General features: G+C 41.8%; 1 protein-coding gene and 1 long non-coding RNA gene across 5 annotated transcripts in view; one reads left to right on the top strand and one right to left on the bottom strand.

Moving 5' to 3' along the window:
* Nucleotides 1-12158, top strand: part of UBN2 (ubinuclein 2) — a 110612-nt gene extending 98454 nt beyond the window's left edge. For all 4 annotated transcript variants that reach the window (XM_065562557.1, XM_065562553.1, XM_008173247.4 and 1 more), the window contains 2 exons: nucleotides 752-841; nucleotides 2980-12158. In XM_065562557.1, coding sequence (XP_065418629.1) covers nucleotides 752-841; nucleotides 2980-3029 — 140 coding nt within the window. In that variant the 3' untranslated portion in view covers nucleotides 3030-12158. The remainder of the gene's footprint in view (nucleotides 1-751; nucleotides 842-2979) is intronic.
* LOC135974444 (uncharacterized) lies at nucleotides 138-13217 on the bottom strand. Its single transcript, XR_010591709.1, has 2 exons — nucleotides 13088-13217; nucleotides 138-1164 (listed from the first exon to the last, which is right to left on the bottom strand). It is a non-coding gene; the product is annotated as an uncharacterized LOC135974444 (long non-coding RNA).
* Nucleotides 13218-13281: the final 64 nt, after the last annotated feature.

The following is a 13281-nucleotide window of genomic DNA, read 5'->3' on the forward strand; positions in this document are numbered from 1 at the left end:
TGTGTTATATAATAAGTCTCTAGTTGTGTATGATTCTAAAAAGTAGTCACAATTTTCTTCAAGAAGATGACCAGCACTAACATGTTCATAGTATACAGTAGGATTTGAACTTGCTTTTTGTATTAGTTTGTCCCACCTTTTTAGAAGAGAGAACACAGTTTTATTAGAGCAGTTTCTGTGCTATAAGTTTTACAAAGCAATGAATCAAAAGACTGGTAATACAAAGACACTTGGTCAAGGTCACAGCTATGCTCCCCTCAGTAGCCGCTCACACAGAGCCTCTGATAGTAGAACCATTTTTAACTGCAAAGGGGAATATTGACCAGGACAGGATTGATTATCTCCTAGTGTAGAAAAAGCCTTTGGATTTTCCACTTGGATTATTATTGGAGGCAATAGGACCTTTCTGTGTACTGAAATAGTCCAAAGGATTGCATTTCTAACATGCCCCCTGCTCGGGTACTGAATAAAACACATGACTGAATGGACCAACTTTGGGTGATGTTAACCCATTGGCCCTTTATTCCACATGTGATAGTGCTATCATGTAATTCTTGATATCTCATTTAAGGTTTGGAATCTGGCTTAAAACAAGTAATGGGAATGTGCTGATGTGCATATACTTATTTATGTAGTGCCCTTCAATATAGCTCTGAAAATAAGAGGCTGATTTTTTTAAACATGACCGCCTTCTTGTATACATTGGGTTTGAATTCCTGCTTTTTTCCCTCAATCTTTTCATTTCATTCAGATTTACTGAAGGGTTTGCAGCCAGGTGCCCAGCATGCAGCGACGCTGTCTCATTCACCTCTGCCTGCTCACTTGCAGCAAGCTTACACAGGTAAGGAAATCCTTTCCCCTCCTTCATTTCTCAGAAGTTAAAAACCTAAAGGCCAAATTTATCTTTTTGGCCTGAGAATTTATCTGGGCTTCAGCTTCCTTGCTGGGGACCAGATTGATGATGATCTGAAGATAACGAAGACAACAAAGGAAGTGGCTGGAATGTTCTCAGGTTGCAGTAATGGCAAATGGTGCACATGCTATTGCAGTTTTATGTGTGGAAGTGGAATGGTGGGTCTTTCATGCATAAGTTGTCACTGCCATTGCCTCAAAAGGTCAAAAATCTTGGAGGTAGTGAACTTTCTTGCACTGGAAGCTAGAGACCTAAGATTGCAATGAAATAGAATTATTAATACCCAGTAAATAATTATTTTTTTGGTTACAAGATGAATGAGGGACTTGAGGAGCTATTCTTCCTCTTTGGAGGTGATGCTGAACTTCCATTTACCAGCTTCTTGATTTTTTCTTTAATTCCTTTGTATATGTACAACACCTCATACTTTCAATAGGACGAGCAGGTTGAAAACTCCTGACAGATTAGCTCAGACAAATATTGTCCCTTCTGAGAGGATTAGTTTATTGGGGTTTTTTGTTTTGTTTTGTTTTTTAAGGCAGTATGGTCTAGAGCAGCGGTTCTCAAACTGTGGGTTGCGACCCCGTTTTAATGGGATCGCCAGGGCTGCCATTAGACTTGCTGGGGCTCAAGGTCAAACCCTGAGCCCCACCTCCTGGGGCTTGGGCTTTGGCTTCAACCCTGGGCAGCAGGGCTCAGATTACTGACCCCCAACCCAGGACTGAAGCCCTTCGGCTTTGGCTGCCCCCCCTGCCCATGACAGTGGGGCTTGAGTGGGCTCAGGCTTCAGTACCCCCTCCTGGGGTCATGTAGTAATTTTTTTGTCAGAAGGGGGTTGTGGTGCAATAAAGTTTGAGCACCCTGGTCTAAAGCAGTGGTTCTCAATCTTTTCTGGACCATGTGACAGGGTGCTGGGCAGGAACTGCTGAGCCAGCCCTCTGTCACGCCAGCTCCAATTAAGGGAGGTAAATTGGAGCTGGCTAGAGAAACCTGTGCCTGATTGGCAAAGGGGAAACAGCTGCCAGCCTATTAGCCTGTGGCTATATACAGGCTCAGAGGAAGGACGGACGGAAGGAAGGGGGGAAGCCAGAGAGGGATAGCTCTTCCCTTGTGGGTACTGAGGCTAAGGCGTCCTCAAGGCTGAAAACCCCAAGCTGTATAGGGTGAGAAGGTGGTGGGATTGCACCCTGTAAATAAACTGCACCAGTGATTGCTGAACCTAAGGGTCTCTGAGTGGCTTTTGGATCAGAGCAGAGGCAGGACCAAGGAGGGCCCTGCTTTGCCCTGTTACAGTCCACAAGCTCAGTATGGCTGAAAAATCATTCCACAGTTGTAAAGGATTGTGCAATTTAGGACATGGAATTTCCTTGGCTACTTCATGAGTTGTGGCTCAAACAGGAAGTGGGGTCTGAAGTGGGCAGAGTGGAGCTGGGGGTGTTCTTTACTCCACCCACACAATGCTCAGCTCCACGGGTTTTAGGAAGTGCTGTTTCAAGAGCCCGTGAAAACAGTTCAACCTTTCTTAATCAACTGTTTGCTATAAGTTCCATAGGTTGATTTTTATATGCTTTATTGCAAAGAGTGCTAGAGAGACCTGAGGGTTAAACTTAGCACTCTCCCAAACAACAATTTAGCTGTTACTTCAAGAAAGAATAGTGTTTTCTGCTGAGTGTTAAGCATCAACTATTATAATGTAAATTAAATAAGCTGGTGAGAAGATAATAAGGGAATCCGCCACCCCACGAAGACGGCACATTTTAGTAGTGTTTGAGTTTGGCATCCCCACTTTAAATTTATTTTTAAAAAACAAATAGAAACCGCCCACATCCTGTAGACAACTTACCAGTCAGTCACAGCCTTTGGTGCAAACAAGTACGTTCATTTACTGCATGTCACAGTTGTGCCCTCTCACTAGCTGCTGGAATTCACCTATTCAGGGCATCCAACAGTATTCTGCGGTGCAGGTTGCTTTATTTATAGTGTAACTCACATAATCACAAGAGAACTTTATACCTGTTTCTTTGTTCCTCTTCTTTCCCCCTTCTACCCCCACCCCCAAATTCCAGATGGAGGCCAAAGTAAAGGGGACACTAAGTTACAGCGGAAAACCCAGTGACTTCTGGATGAGCACGGGAGCATGAAGCGGTTCTGATTGGCTGATGGAATCTGCCCGGTTGGGAAAGTGCTTACATGGTCACAGGGCTGCTGTTTCTGTCAATGTTTACATACTCTGATCCCAAGCACTGTGGTGAGAGGAAAGAAGAAAAAGAAAATACTTGATCAAATAGAGGAGGAAAAGGAGGAAAGGCTTTCATGCAGATTGATCAGAGTTTGAGCTTACCTAAAGAAACTCAGCCTTTTAAAATCTATTCTGACTGGCAAGTTTCAGTTGTCAAACCCACAGTGGCACAATGTTTACTTTCTGGGTAATGCCTAATGATAAGGAAGAAGCATGAAGAGAGATGGAGTAAATTTCTCCATCTATCCTGGGAGGTAGGAAGCTATCCACTTTAACAATTTGAAGGTCCCTGCAAAAGAATATAAATGGGCCCTGAGTGTATCATCTGGTTGTGGACCATATGTAGTGCAGACCAGAGATGGTCTCTGCTTGGGCACTCTGTGGCATAAATAAGAATAAACTTTCCACAGATAGTTTCTGATACAGACATTTGTCCAACATTACCTCTTTGGAAAAGCCTAATGAATACAGGCCCTGTTTGGTTTTGTTGGGCCTGTGGCTAAAGCAGTCTCATTACTCCCCAGGCAGAGCTCCCTTTCAAAGAGAGAATCCTGTTGGAGAGGCAGGAGAAGAGTAAAGAGGGGTTTCCATTAGTCTCTACTCCCAATTTAATTTTAGCATAAAGTGATTGGTATTTAAAGAAAAAAAATTCTGTCTTTTTTTACATAAAATGGAATCTAAATTTTGTTTCAGATCAGACAGCATTCTTATCTCCCCACACATAATTTTTTTGGAAGATGAACACTATGGTTTTCCACCCTTAAACTTGCTTCATTTCTTCAATTGGTTCTCCTTGTATATCTCTATTTACAGTGTAGAATCTACATCCTTCATAAAACACAAGGGCACTTCCTCATCCCTGCTGGATCCGTTCTCTCTTCCATCCAACTACTTTCAAAAGCTAGACATGGTAGTAAACCCTTCAGCTAAGGAGAACTGGATGACGCTTACTTCAGAGCCAAGTTATACTGCTTCAAGCATTAGCCAAAGAGGAATCATTCAAAAGTGACCTGGGGTGCCTTTTCTCCTCCTGGGGCTGAATGTGTTGTCTCTTTAGCATTCCCGCCTCTGCTGGCCTGGGGTACTCATGACCTGAACTCTGCCCTGCATGGTAATACAAGACAGCAAGGCTGGCTTTCATTTTTGGATAGCAATATATTGGGTAGTCCATTTGTATATTTAGGAAACATTTAGCACACATTGCACTTTTGACAATAGGACAGAAGAGGTTCTTAGATTAAAACTTTATTGTTGAGTCCCATCTTTCTATAAGTGGAAAGAGAAGCATGGCAGAAATTGCAACGTAAAAGTAAGAAAGTATGGGATCTTCTGATCTGGAATATCACAATTTCTGATTTGAGGCCCTTTCTCTTGCAAATCCAGTATATCCCTGTGATCAAAGATACTGGAATTCTAGTCTGTCTTGAACTTTCCAGTAGTTCTGATCTGAGATTGTACTTATGACTGATGGTCACCTCACACCTTCCAAGTACAAACTTTGACCTCTGGCTATTAAATCTCTAGTGTTTTTGCTAGACCAACTTTTAGCTTTCCATTTTCTTTGACATGTGAACTATTTTTCTTAAGACCAGACAACAATTCTTTTTTCTATTTAGATCTCTTTAATTTTATATATATAAATTCTATATAAACATGAATTTAAAATAATATATATTGTATATATCATATAAAAATAAATAAATGTTGGGTTGAGCCCAGCAATAAAGGATTTTGCACAAGGAATTTCTGTAAATGACAGATTGAACCAAAATAAGATCCATTAGGTTTTGAATTTCACCCCTGTGGCACTAGGCAAATTGTGTTTTTCTGCTAATGCAAATGTTCTGTAGGTGGCATGTTGGCTAGACAAAATTACATCTCTTAGCATCAAGGTTAATTTCAAAAAGGGTGAATATATTCATACAGACCCTGGCATTCCTACTCAGATGAAAATTCTCCAAGGCATAAGATTCCATTAACTATTCCGAGGGTAGCATCTAAGTTTTGCTTTTGTGTGATCTTTTACCTGAGGAAGGAAGCAGATTCTGTGAGGCCAGAATTCTTTGACCTATGCCAAACATACCACACACTTCTAATAATGCATGTAGCTGAGGGGGTGAAGTGGAGGGCCACCCAGCAGCAATATGTGGAAAAGACCCCCCACCCCAAGAGAACTCTGCCCTTTTCTATACGTCCTCCCTCAAGGTGTCTCACTCATATTGCCATCCTTTACTTTCATACTTTTTTTTTTTTTAAGTGAAATTCTAGATCTAGTGACAGGTACACAGTTGACAGTCCTGGAGATTAGAGCCCTTTATCCGTACAGCACAGACAATGACAGCACAAGTTTCCTTCTCCCCATCCCGCAAGTGTGCCTCATTTCCAAGGTATTATCTCTAGGATTGAGAGGGGAGTTCAGTCTCCACAGCCCATTCAATTGTTGGCTTGTTTTCTGAGAATGGTAACAAGAAGGTATATTAGTACTAGTTTTGGAAATAGTCATGTGATGTGAAACTGCACTGAAGTACCAAACTCACTTCATATAGGCCACTGAAACAGTTCTTGGAGTAGAACTATTTCTAGTCAGTACCAGTCTGGTGGGCCACTTTGGAATCAGTTGACCCAAAGGAGAAAGATTCTGTATTCCAACCCCTTCTCTATTCTCCACTTGCTCAACTCAGAAAGGCGAGGTCAAAAGATAACTACAGAGTAATTCCTGGGATTGCAGAACAGGGGAGCATGTGAAGGATATCTGCAACATCCCAATGCAAAATTAGACTAATACACTTTACTACTCCTTGCACAGCAACTTGTTGTTTAAGCTGTTTTTCATGAGTTACTACTTTTTAAGGGCCTTTGGTAATGTGTATAAGCTGTTGTACATACTAAATAACCCTCAGTATTCACAAGCAATAAGAGCCAGTTGTGCTGTCTTTCTGGGCAGCCAACCTTGATTTGGGGATTGTATGTGAGCTGAAGTATCAAGCTCACTCTGAACCTCAAATAATTCAAGCAATAATTTCAAACACAGGTTTTAGATGCTAAAAACCCTTTGGGTAATGCCTTCTGCTACATGTTCCAAAGCTCCAAAAGGCATAGGTAGCAATTTTAAATCCTCTGGGAACTTTGCAAAGAATAGAGAAAGGAGCTAGGCTAGGTGAACCACAAGCTGCAAAATTTCTAATCATTTGGATCATTATTGCTGTGTTCTCCACCTCCCCAAGATAGATGTTGATGGCCTAAATTGTTGTTTTTTGCCCATCATTCTCTATTAGTTTGCTGTTAAAATGCATTAGTAATACTGAGTCACAAAGTCATGAGTGGATGCTGTGGGTTTAACATCTGTTTTCAGCTAATCAGAAGTGACTTTTAATTACTTGGGTTCTGCTTTTTGTTTGAATCCTGTCAAGGCTGTTTGGTGCATAGATTTTGGGTGAAGCAGGCACACAGGGTCTTGTTCCTTTCCCCCACTCCAACTGCCTGACACTTCCTCCACACTCCTCCTCCACTTGGTCCAGGACACTTGAGGACATGAAAGCAGAGAAATCCCGCAACTCTCCCAAGCTGCCATCAGTTGTGCAAACCATAACCTTCTGGGGGTTGTCTCTTAGGACTCCAACTAACTTTATCACATTTGCTGCTACATTTGTAAAATGAACTTTTGGCTGTATTTATTAGCGAATTTTAATCTAGTTTACAGTTCGTTTTTGGAGTAGTTTTGCCCACAGATGGATTAGGAGTGATGGGGTGTTTGATTTTTTTTTTTTTGAGTGCTTTGTTAAAGGCACAGTGATCCCTCTTCTATTATTTTAGTTTTGGACTTTCTTTGAAGATTGAATTGCAGGAAAAAGCAAAACCTGCAGTCAAGCAAAGCTCTGGAAGGTTTACACCCCGGACTCCAGCTCCCCATTTTTTGCTGAGATGGGGATCACAATAGGGACACTTGCTGTTTTGTTTTCTTAAAATGAACCAGAAGGTAAATGTGGTAGGTAAATGACTGGTTAATTAACACTTTATGCAATTTTAATTTTATAGAAGTTTAAAAATAAAAGTTGGTAGATTCTGATTGGTCCTAGCTCTGGTGAAATGGCTGTTACCCCTCCATGACTTACTTGATTCAGGCCTTTGTCCTTTGTTTAAGTGCCTTTTCTTTATTTTATTTCCCCCTCTCCCTTCCTTTAAACTGTTCTCAGAGATCCTAAAGTGCTGGGAGGCATTTGGGAGAAAAATCTTAAACTTGCCAAGAAGACTTTATGCTGTTATACTATTTTCCCTTTTGTAAAAAGTGTGTGTGTGTGTGTGTGTGTGTGATAAGTTATAGCTGCTGTACATGGCATTCATTCTGTATGCTCTCTCTCACACACAAAGCAGTATTCCTAAGAATCCTATTTTACTTCTGAAAGGTGGACATTTGGGCACAGATGACAGTATAGTAAGCCGTGTGTGTGAGAGAGATAGAGGAGTTGGTTAGCAGGAAAGGAATGTGATGCATTTCCCTTTGGAGGTCTGTTTGAATCTTGTTTAGGTCGCAAATGAAATTAGTTTGGTAGTCTCATTCTGTCTACCTGTAAGTATTAGTCTGTCTCTCATAACCACTCCTAGAGTTTGGCACAATTCCCCACAACTGATAGTCCTTTTAGTAGAGGAGACTGCTAAAATACTAGGTTGAAACAAGTCTGAATTGAGATGTATTACAGGGAAGCTTGCATGGTGCTATCCACATCTGCCCGACAATAGTCATTCTATCACTCTCTAGCTTAAATGAGTACTTAAATTCACCAAAGTTGTGCCACTTTCTCGCATGCAATAGAAGAATGGAGTGGGCTTCCTTATATTGTTCTCAGCAAATTAGTCTCAGTAAAACCTTGCTATAATCCACAAACTGCTTAAATCACACACCAGAAAAAGTGCATTTTTCCAGCTCTCAGCAAAGATTGGAGTGAGGTGTCTTCTTGTTGAGACTTCATTATTTGTAGAAGATCTACTAATTAGCAGTATAAATAATTACAATACATCTTAACTACAGTGATCAAACTAAATGAACTTATCTGTTTTATTTGTTAAATTTTGCTTGATATAAAATAAGCAATCTACTAATAGGTGTCCAAGTGATTTAATGCAAATTAGCAAGGTTTTACTGTATGCTGAAAATAATTGAACAAATGTCTAGCTTGCATTTCTATAAAAACTTTCAGAGAAATCAGTGTTGACTAGTCAAAAGCAAAAGCAAATGTTGACTAATGCTGAATGTTGCTCAACCTACAATAACAAACATAAATAGGCTATGGTGGTTCTGTGAAGTATTTCTACTAGGTAGTGACAGGCTTGGTCTGGTTGCAGTATGGAGGGGGAAAGAGTGGGCTTTCCCCTTCCAGAAACCAGATCAAGGTTTGAGAACTTCCCTCCCTAATTAGGAGCAGAGTTAATCTAGAAAGCAAGGTGGGCTGTCAAGTACCAGGGTTTGGTTTTGTGAGAGAACATAGGGTATAGCTGTAATTTTAGTTTTTAACCTTACCTGAAAGCTTTTTTTAACCTGTTGAAAATCATGAATGTATCTATATAAATTAGTGATCCTGCCAGCACAAAGCAGCCCCAAAACTGGCTTACCCAACTTTCCTGAGACCCAGCAATTTCTGGCTGTTAACATAGCCCCTTGGGGTTATGGGTAGGTGAAGTAACTTAGAGAACCTATGAATCTGCTCCAAGGGACCAGCCTGGCATGCAGCTGTCCCAGGATTGGGGAGAAACACAAAGGTGCTCTCCAGCCATGTGTGCACGCCCTACCTGAGTTGTGCTGTGCTCTCCTTAGCTGAGGCAAAGGATGTCTGTCTACATTTTTAGTATCCAACATGTGATAACTCTAACTCTATAGAGCAACTCTTAGAATGAAGAAAATATTTTTTCCTACTTATTCCATCTTTCTAGAAATGAATTGCAGCTTCTCCTTTTCTCTCACCACCCCTTTCTGGCTGTAAAGCAGTAAGCTGCTAATAAATTTTTATTACTAATGAAAGTGTCCAGTACAAGTGGGGTACACTACCTTTGGTTAACTTTGACAGTGTTCTTGACTGCCTAACAACAAAAGAAAGGGTGTGAGAGGGGAAGATCTGTTGCCCAACCAAAACAAGTTGGGAGATACTACCAAGTTTAAGATAAACCAAATAGCTGATGACACCCAGAGCTTATTTGGGACTGATTAGTTTCCACCTATGGGGGGGGGGGAAACTGTTTTGTGTTCTCAGCTTTTTCCAGATAAGGCCTTAGTTTGATTAGTAGTCATGAATATCAACTATGCAGATGAGTATTCTTTACATGTTCCAGTGTTATGTACACTCCTCACCCTGCCCCCATTAACAAATGTTAAACTTCTACCCAAAGAAACATGACATAGTTTTTGAATGTCTGTACTACAAAAAAGTATTTTTTTCTAACAGGGAAAATGAACTTTGTATTCAAAAAGAAAAAAAAAAAGAGAAAAAAAAACCATTCTCTGGTGCAAACTCTAGTGTCAGAAGTTTAATGAAATGGCTTTTGAAGGGAGACTAGGTTTGATTCTGAGAGCTTTTTAGATAGTTGCACAATATTCAGCTCTGCAGAACTGGACCAAGAAGCCACAACAATCTGAAGTAATTCTGATGTATAGATTACACTTTTGGGTGGGTGAGGGATTGATTTCCTGTACCCTTCCTACCACCGAAATATAGGATTTAGTAAATGCAATGTTTAGTGAACTGACTGCTTCTAATTAAGGGGAGATTTTAGCTAGTCAGTGGCTGGATCTCTTATAGATGGAATCTCTTCTAAATAGAGGCTGAATTGGGATCCCCACTGCCTTCTCATCCACTGCTCAGTGTTGCACTTGTTACAGCAAAACAATCCAGCTCAGAGGCAAGAGCTGTAATGAGTCTGTTTTAAAGTCAGTATTTCTATCTTGCTGTAGCAATTTGTGCAATTTTCTTGCATACATTCTCAAGGTTTAGACTGGGATTTGTTTCTCTCCAGAATATTTATTTAGGACTATTGATTTAAAGAAGTAAAATACATTACACTATTAATTAATTATTCCTCTCTACTTCCCCCCCAAAAGTCTCTGCTGAGCATTGTTATATTTTAGCAGTTAAATTAGTCCCCTTTCTATGTGATTTTTCTCCCTCTTTCAGCCTCCTTTCCCCGAGGGTTGGGGGTCAAATGCGTTTTGTGGTTAAGTAATCCTTAGAATGCTGGCAATTTCTAGGCTGCCAGTTAAAGATGCTTACTATAGGAGGGTATCTGTTCTAATTTAGAGAGAGAGAAAGCACTGTACTAGAACTCTTCCTTGTGAGCAGACATGGGCGAGTCCTTTTACCTCTGCCTAGTGAAGGGATTTGCTCAACAGCAGAGCTTCCAAGCTTAAAAGCTGCTTATTCTAATTGCAGCAAGAGTCCTCTCAGTGAAAGGGTTTAGGCTGCAGTATCCTATTTGCTGTTTCATTAAAAAATATATGAAAGAGTTAACCATCTTAATTCTACTTGGCTGGCTGGTGCTCTTGAGAATGTAGATTATGTAAAGTGAGGGGCTGAGGGCCCTTTACATGGGTACTTTCCTGACTGTCATTGCCAAGTTTAGAACAAAAAATTAGCAGGTGAGTGCTTATTGTGCCTCAACTAAACTTAAAAAGAAACTGTCTGTATACAGACTTTTGTGATCCTCCTTAATACCAAGAAAGGGAATGTACAATTCCTGTGCGATGGCAGACATATTTGAAGTGGGGATTCTGTGATTTTTTTTCCTTCATTTTATTCCACCCGAATTCACATGTCTACTTGCTCCTTAGTACCTGCTTACTTCAGAACATGGGGAAAAGCCCTTGGCTTGGTGAAAGGAGAGCGGGCCCATGTGCTTACCTGATGAACTCCCCTGTGAAATGCTTCCCCCATGTGACAATAAGCATGTATAGCAGCCCTTGAGGAGAGGGGCCTGAATAACCAAATCCAGCTACTTATTGGTGATGGGTGCCAATTACTTTGTGTTTTTGTTTTTTTTAACAAAGATGCGTTCCACTAACTTAAAGGGATACTGTATTTTTAAACAAGTGATTTTTGATTTCTCTCTCCTTATAAAACTGGACCTGAATACAAGTTTTGAGTTGATTTTTTTTTTTTGTAATAATCTCAGGACCTGAAAGATTGTAGCATTTAGTGTGTCTTAAAAATTATGTACTGTACCAGCCATGGATTTTGTAAATACACTTGTCTCCCTTTTTTCTATTATTTTAGTTTAAAAAAAAAAAGTGTGTAAGGCTCTTTGCCAGAGGAACTGGTGCCTGCCTAATTTCCATCCTGAACTGGAGCAGGAAAATGGGGAAGCTGCTGCCACAAAAGTCTGCACCAGTTCCAAATGTGTATGCCTGCTGATCAGTTTAATACATCCTAGCCATTTAACTGGGAAGCTAGAGTTTCCTGTGTGTATTCCGAACTGTGGCTGGCAGCGCTTTGGCCACCTGGGAGGTTCCTGATAACTCTTCACCTTGATACTGTGATGTTTTCGCTTTCCTCCCAAATATTCAGGTTTATTGTCCTGCATTTTGCAGGACAGTTTGGATTTTTTTGACAGGTCGCATATCTGACATTCTGCAAGAATAGCTGGTGGAACATAATTATTTTTATCATGCTTTGGTCCCACAGGATAAAATAGCAAAGAAGGCAATGCTATCCCATAACCACATATGTGCACTCACTCTTGCAGATCTCAGTGTGGTAACTGAACCTGCCTCACAGGTCCCAAACATGTTCTGTCCCTCCCTACTTTCACTATCCTAAATAGGGTGCTGAGATTTTTTGGCAATAGGCTTGCTCTGAGATTCCAAGTGTAGTTAGCAGGCCTGTGTTCTAAAGTAAGAGCCTTATTCAATTGAGTGTAAATGTTTCCTGTCCTTAATTGGGACAGGGTTCTTTTTCATGAGTGTATTTTTCTTTTGTATGTGTCACGTGTCTGTGCTGTATTAAATAAAGAGGAATGTACATATTAGCACTGTGTGTGTGGTTGTGAGATAGATAACTTCTCAGCATCACAAAGACTGGACAATTTACATCTGTCTAAGTTCTGCTATAGCTGCCTTCATTCCAACTGTTGGTTGAAATAAGTTACAGTTCTAGCAGAGACCCAGTGTCAGGTAACATGATCAATCCCCCACTGGTTGGGGAAGAACATATATTGTTTCAGTAAGACGCCTCATCTTCAGCCTGCAAGCAGCAATAATGGGACAGAGCATGAGGAAGATTCACAGCTACACGGGGGGGGGGGGGGGGGGGGGGGGTAGTAGCTAGGATTAAATAAACGTGTAAAGGCAGTGGCAGGGATGTTAAACTACATCTTATCTTCCCCATCCCACCCCCACAACACACTACCTCCCCTGAAACGGCCAGGGCTGGTTCTGCATACGGCGGTGGTGCTGGGTCAATAGGGCGTATTCTCAACTTTGCTCCAGCTCCCTAGTTTGTATCTAATCTGCTCGTTTCTGACAGTGAAGAGCTCTGCCCTAAACTTTGATTGGCCCATTCGTTTTAGCGCAACTGGCTTGCGACTGAAGACGGGCGAGTCTTAATTTAGCCGGGGACAATGTTGGCCCAGGTTTGGTTGACCACTTAACCCCCAACCCCACGTGTCAGAAGCTGCTGACGGTGCACCAGAAAACTCAGTCCGCCCGGGCAAGGGATCGGCGTGTGTTGGTAGGAGCTGAGCAGCGGTACCTGCTCTCCACCGGCACAAGGCGCCACTCGCTCCCCCTATGAGTCCCCCAGTATATGGCAGCCTGGCGCGGCGCCGAGCGGGGGCCGGGCATGATCTCACGGCCGCGGCGGTGAGCGACCTGGCACGCAGCCTCCCTAATTCAACGTGGCGGCTAGGTTCTAAGGCCACGTGCGCCCCCAGCGCCATCATCGCCCGACCGTACTCACCGTCTTCGGGTAAAACTACACTTCCCAGGGTTCCGTGCGGGGAGAACCGCCATGCCCATGAGTAGTGCGCCACGCTGGTGCGCAGACACGATAAGTCCCAGAAGGCTGTGCGCACAGCTGCATGTCTACAGTTGACAAGAGGGTGGGGGAGGGTGGTAATAGATTGACCAATCGGTGTTCGTTAAAGGGAGGGA

The sequence above is a fragment of the Chrysemys picta genome, chromosome 1 (assembly GCF_011386835.1).
Source record: "Chrysemys picta bellii isolate R12L10 chromosome 1, ASM1138683v2, whole genome shotgun sequence".
Taxonomy (NCBI): domain Eukaryota; kingdom Metazoa; phylum Chordata; order Testudines; family Emydidae; genus Chrysemys; species Chrysemys picta.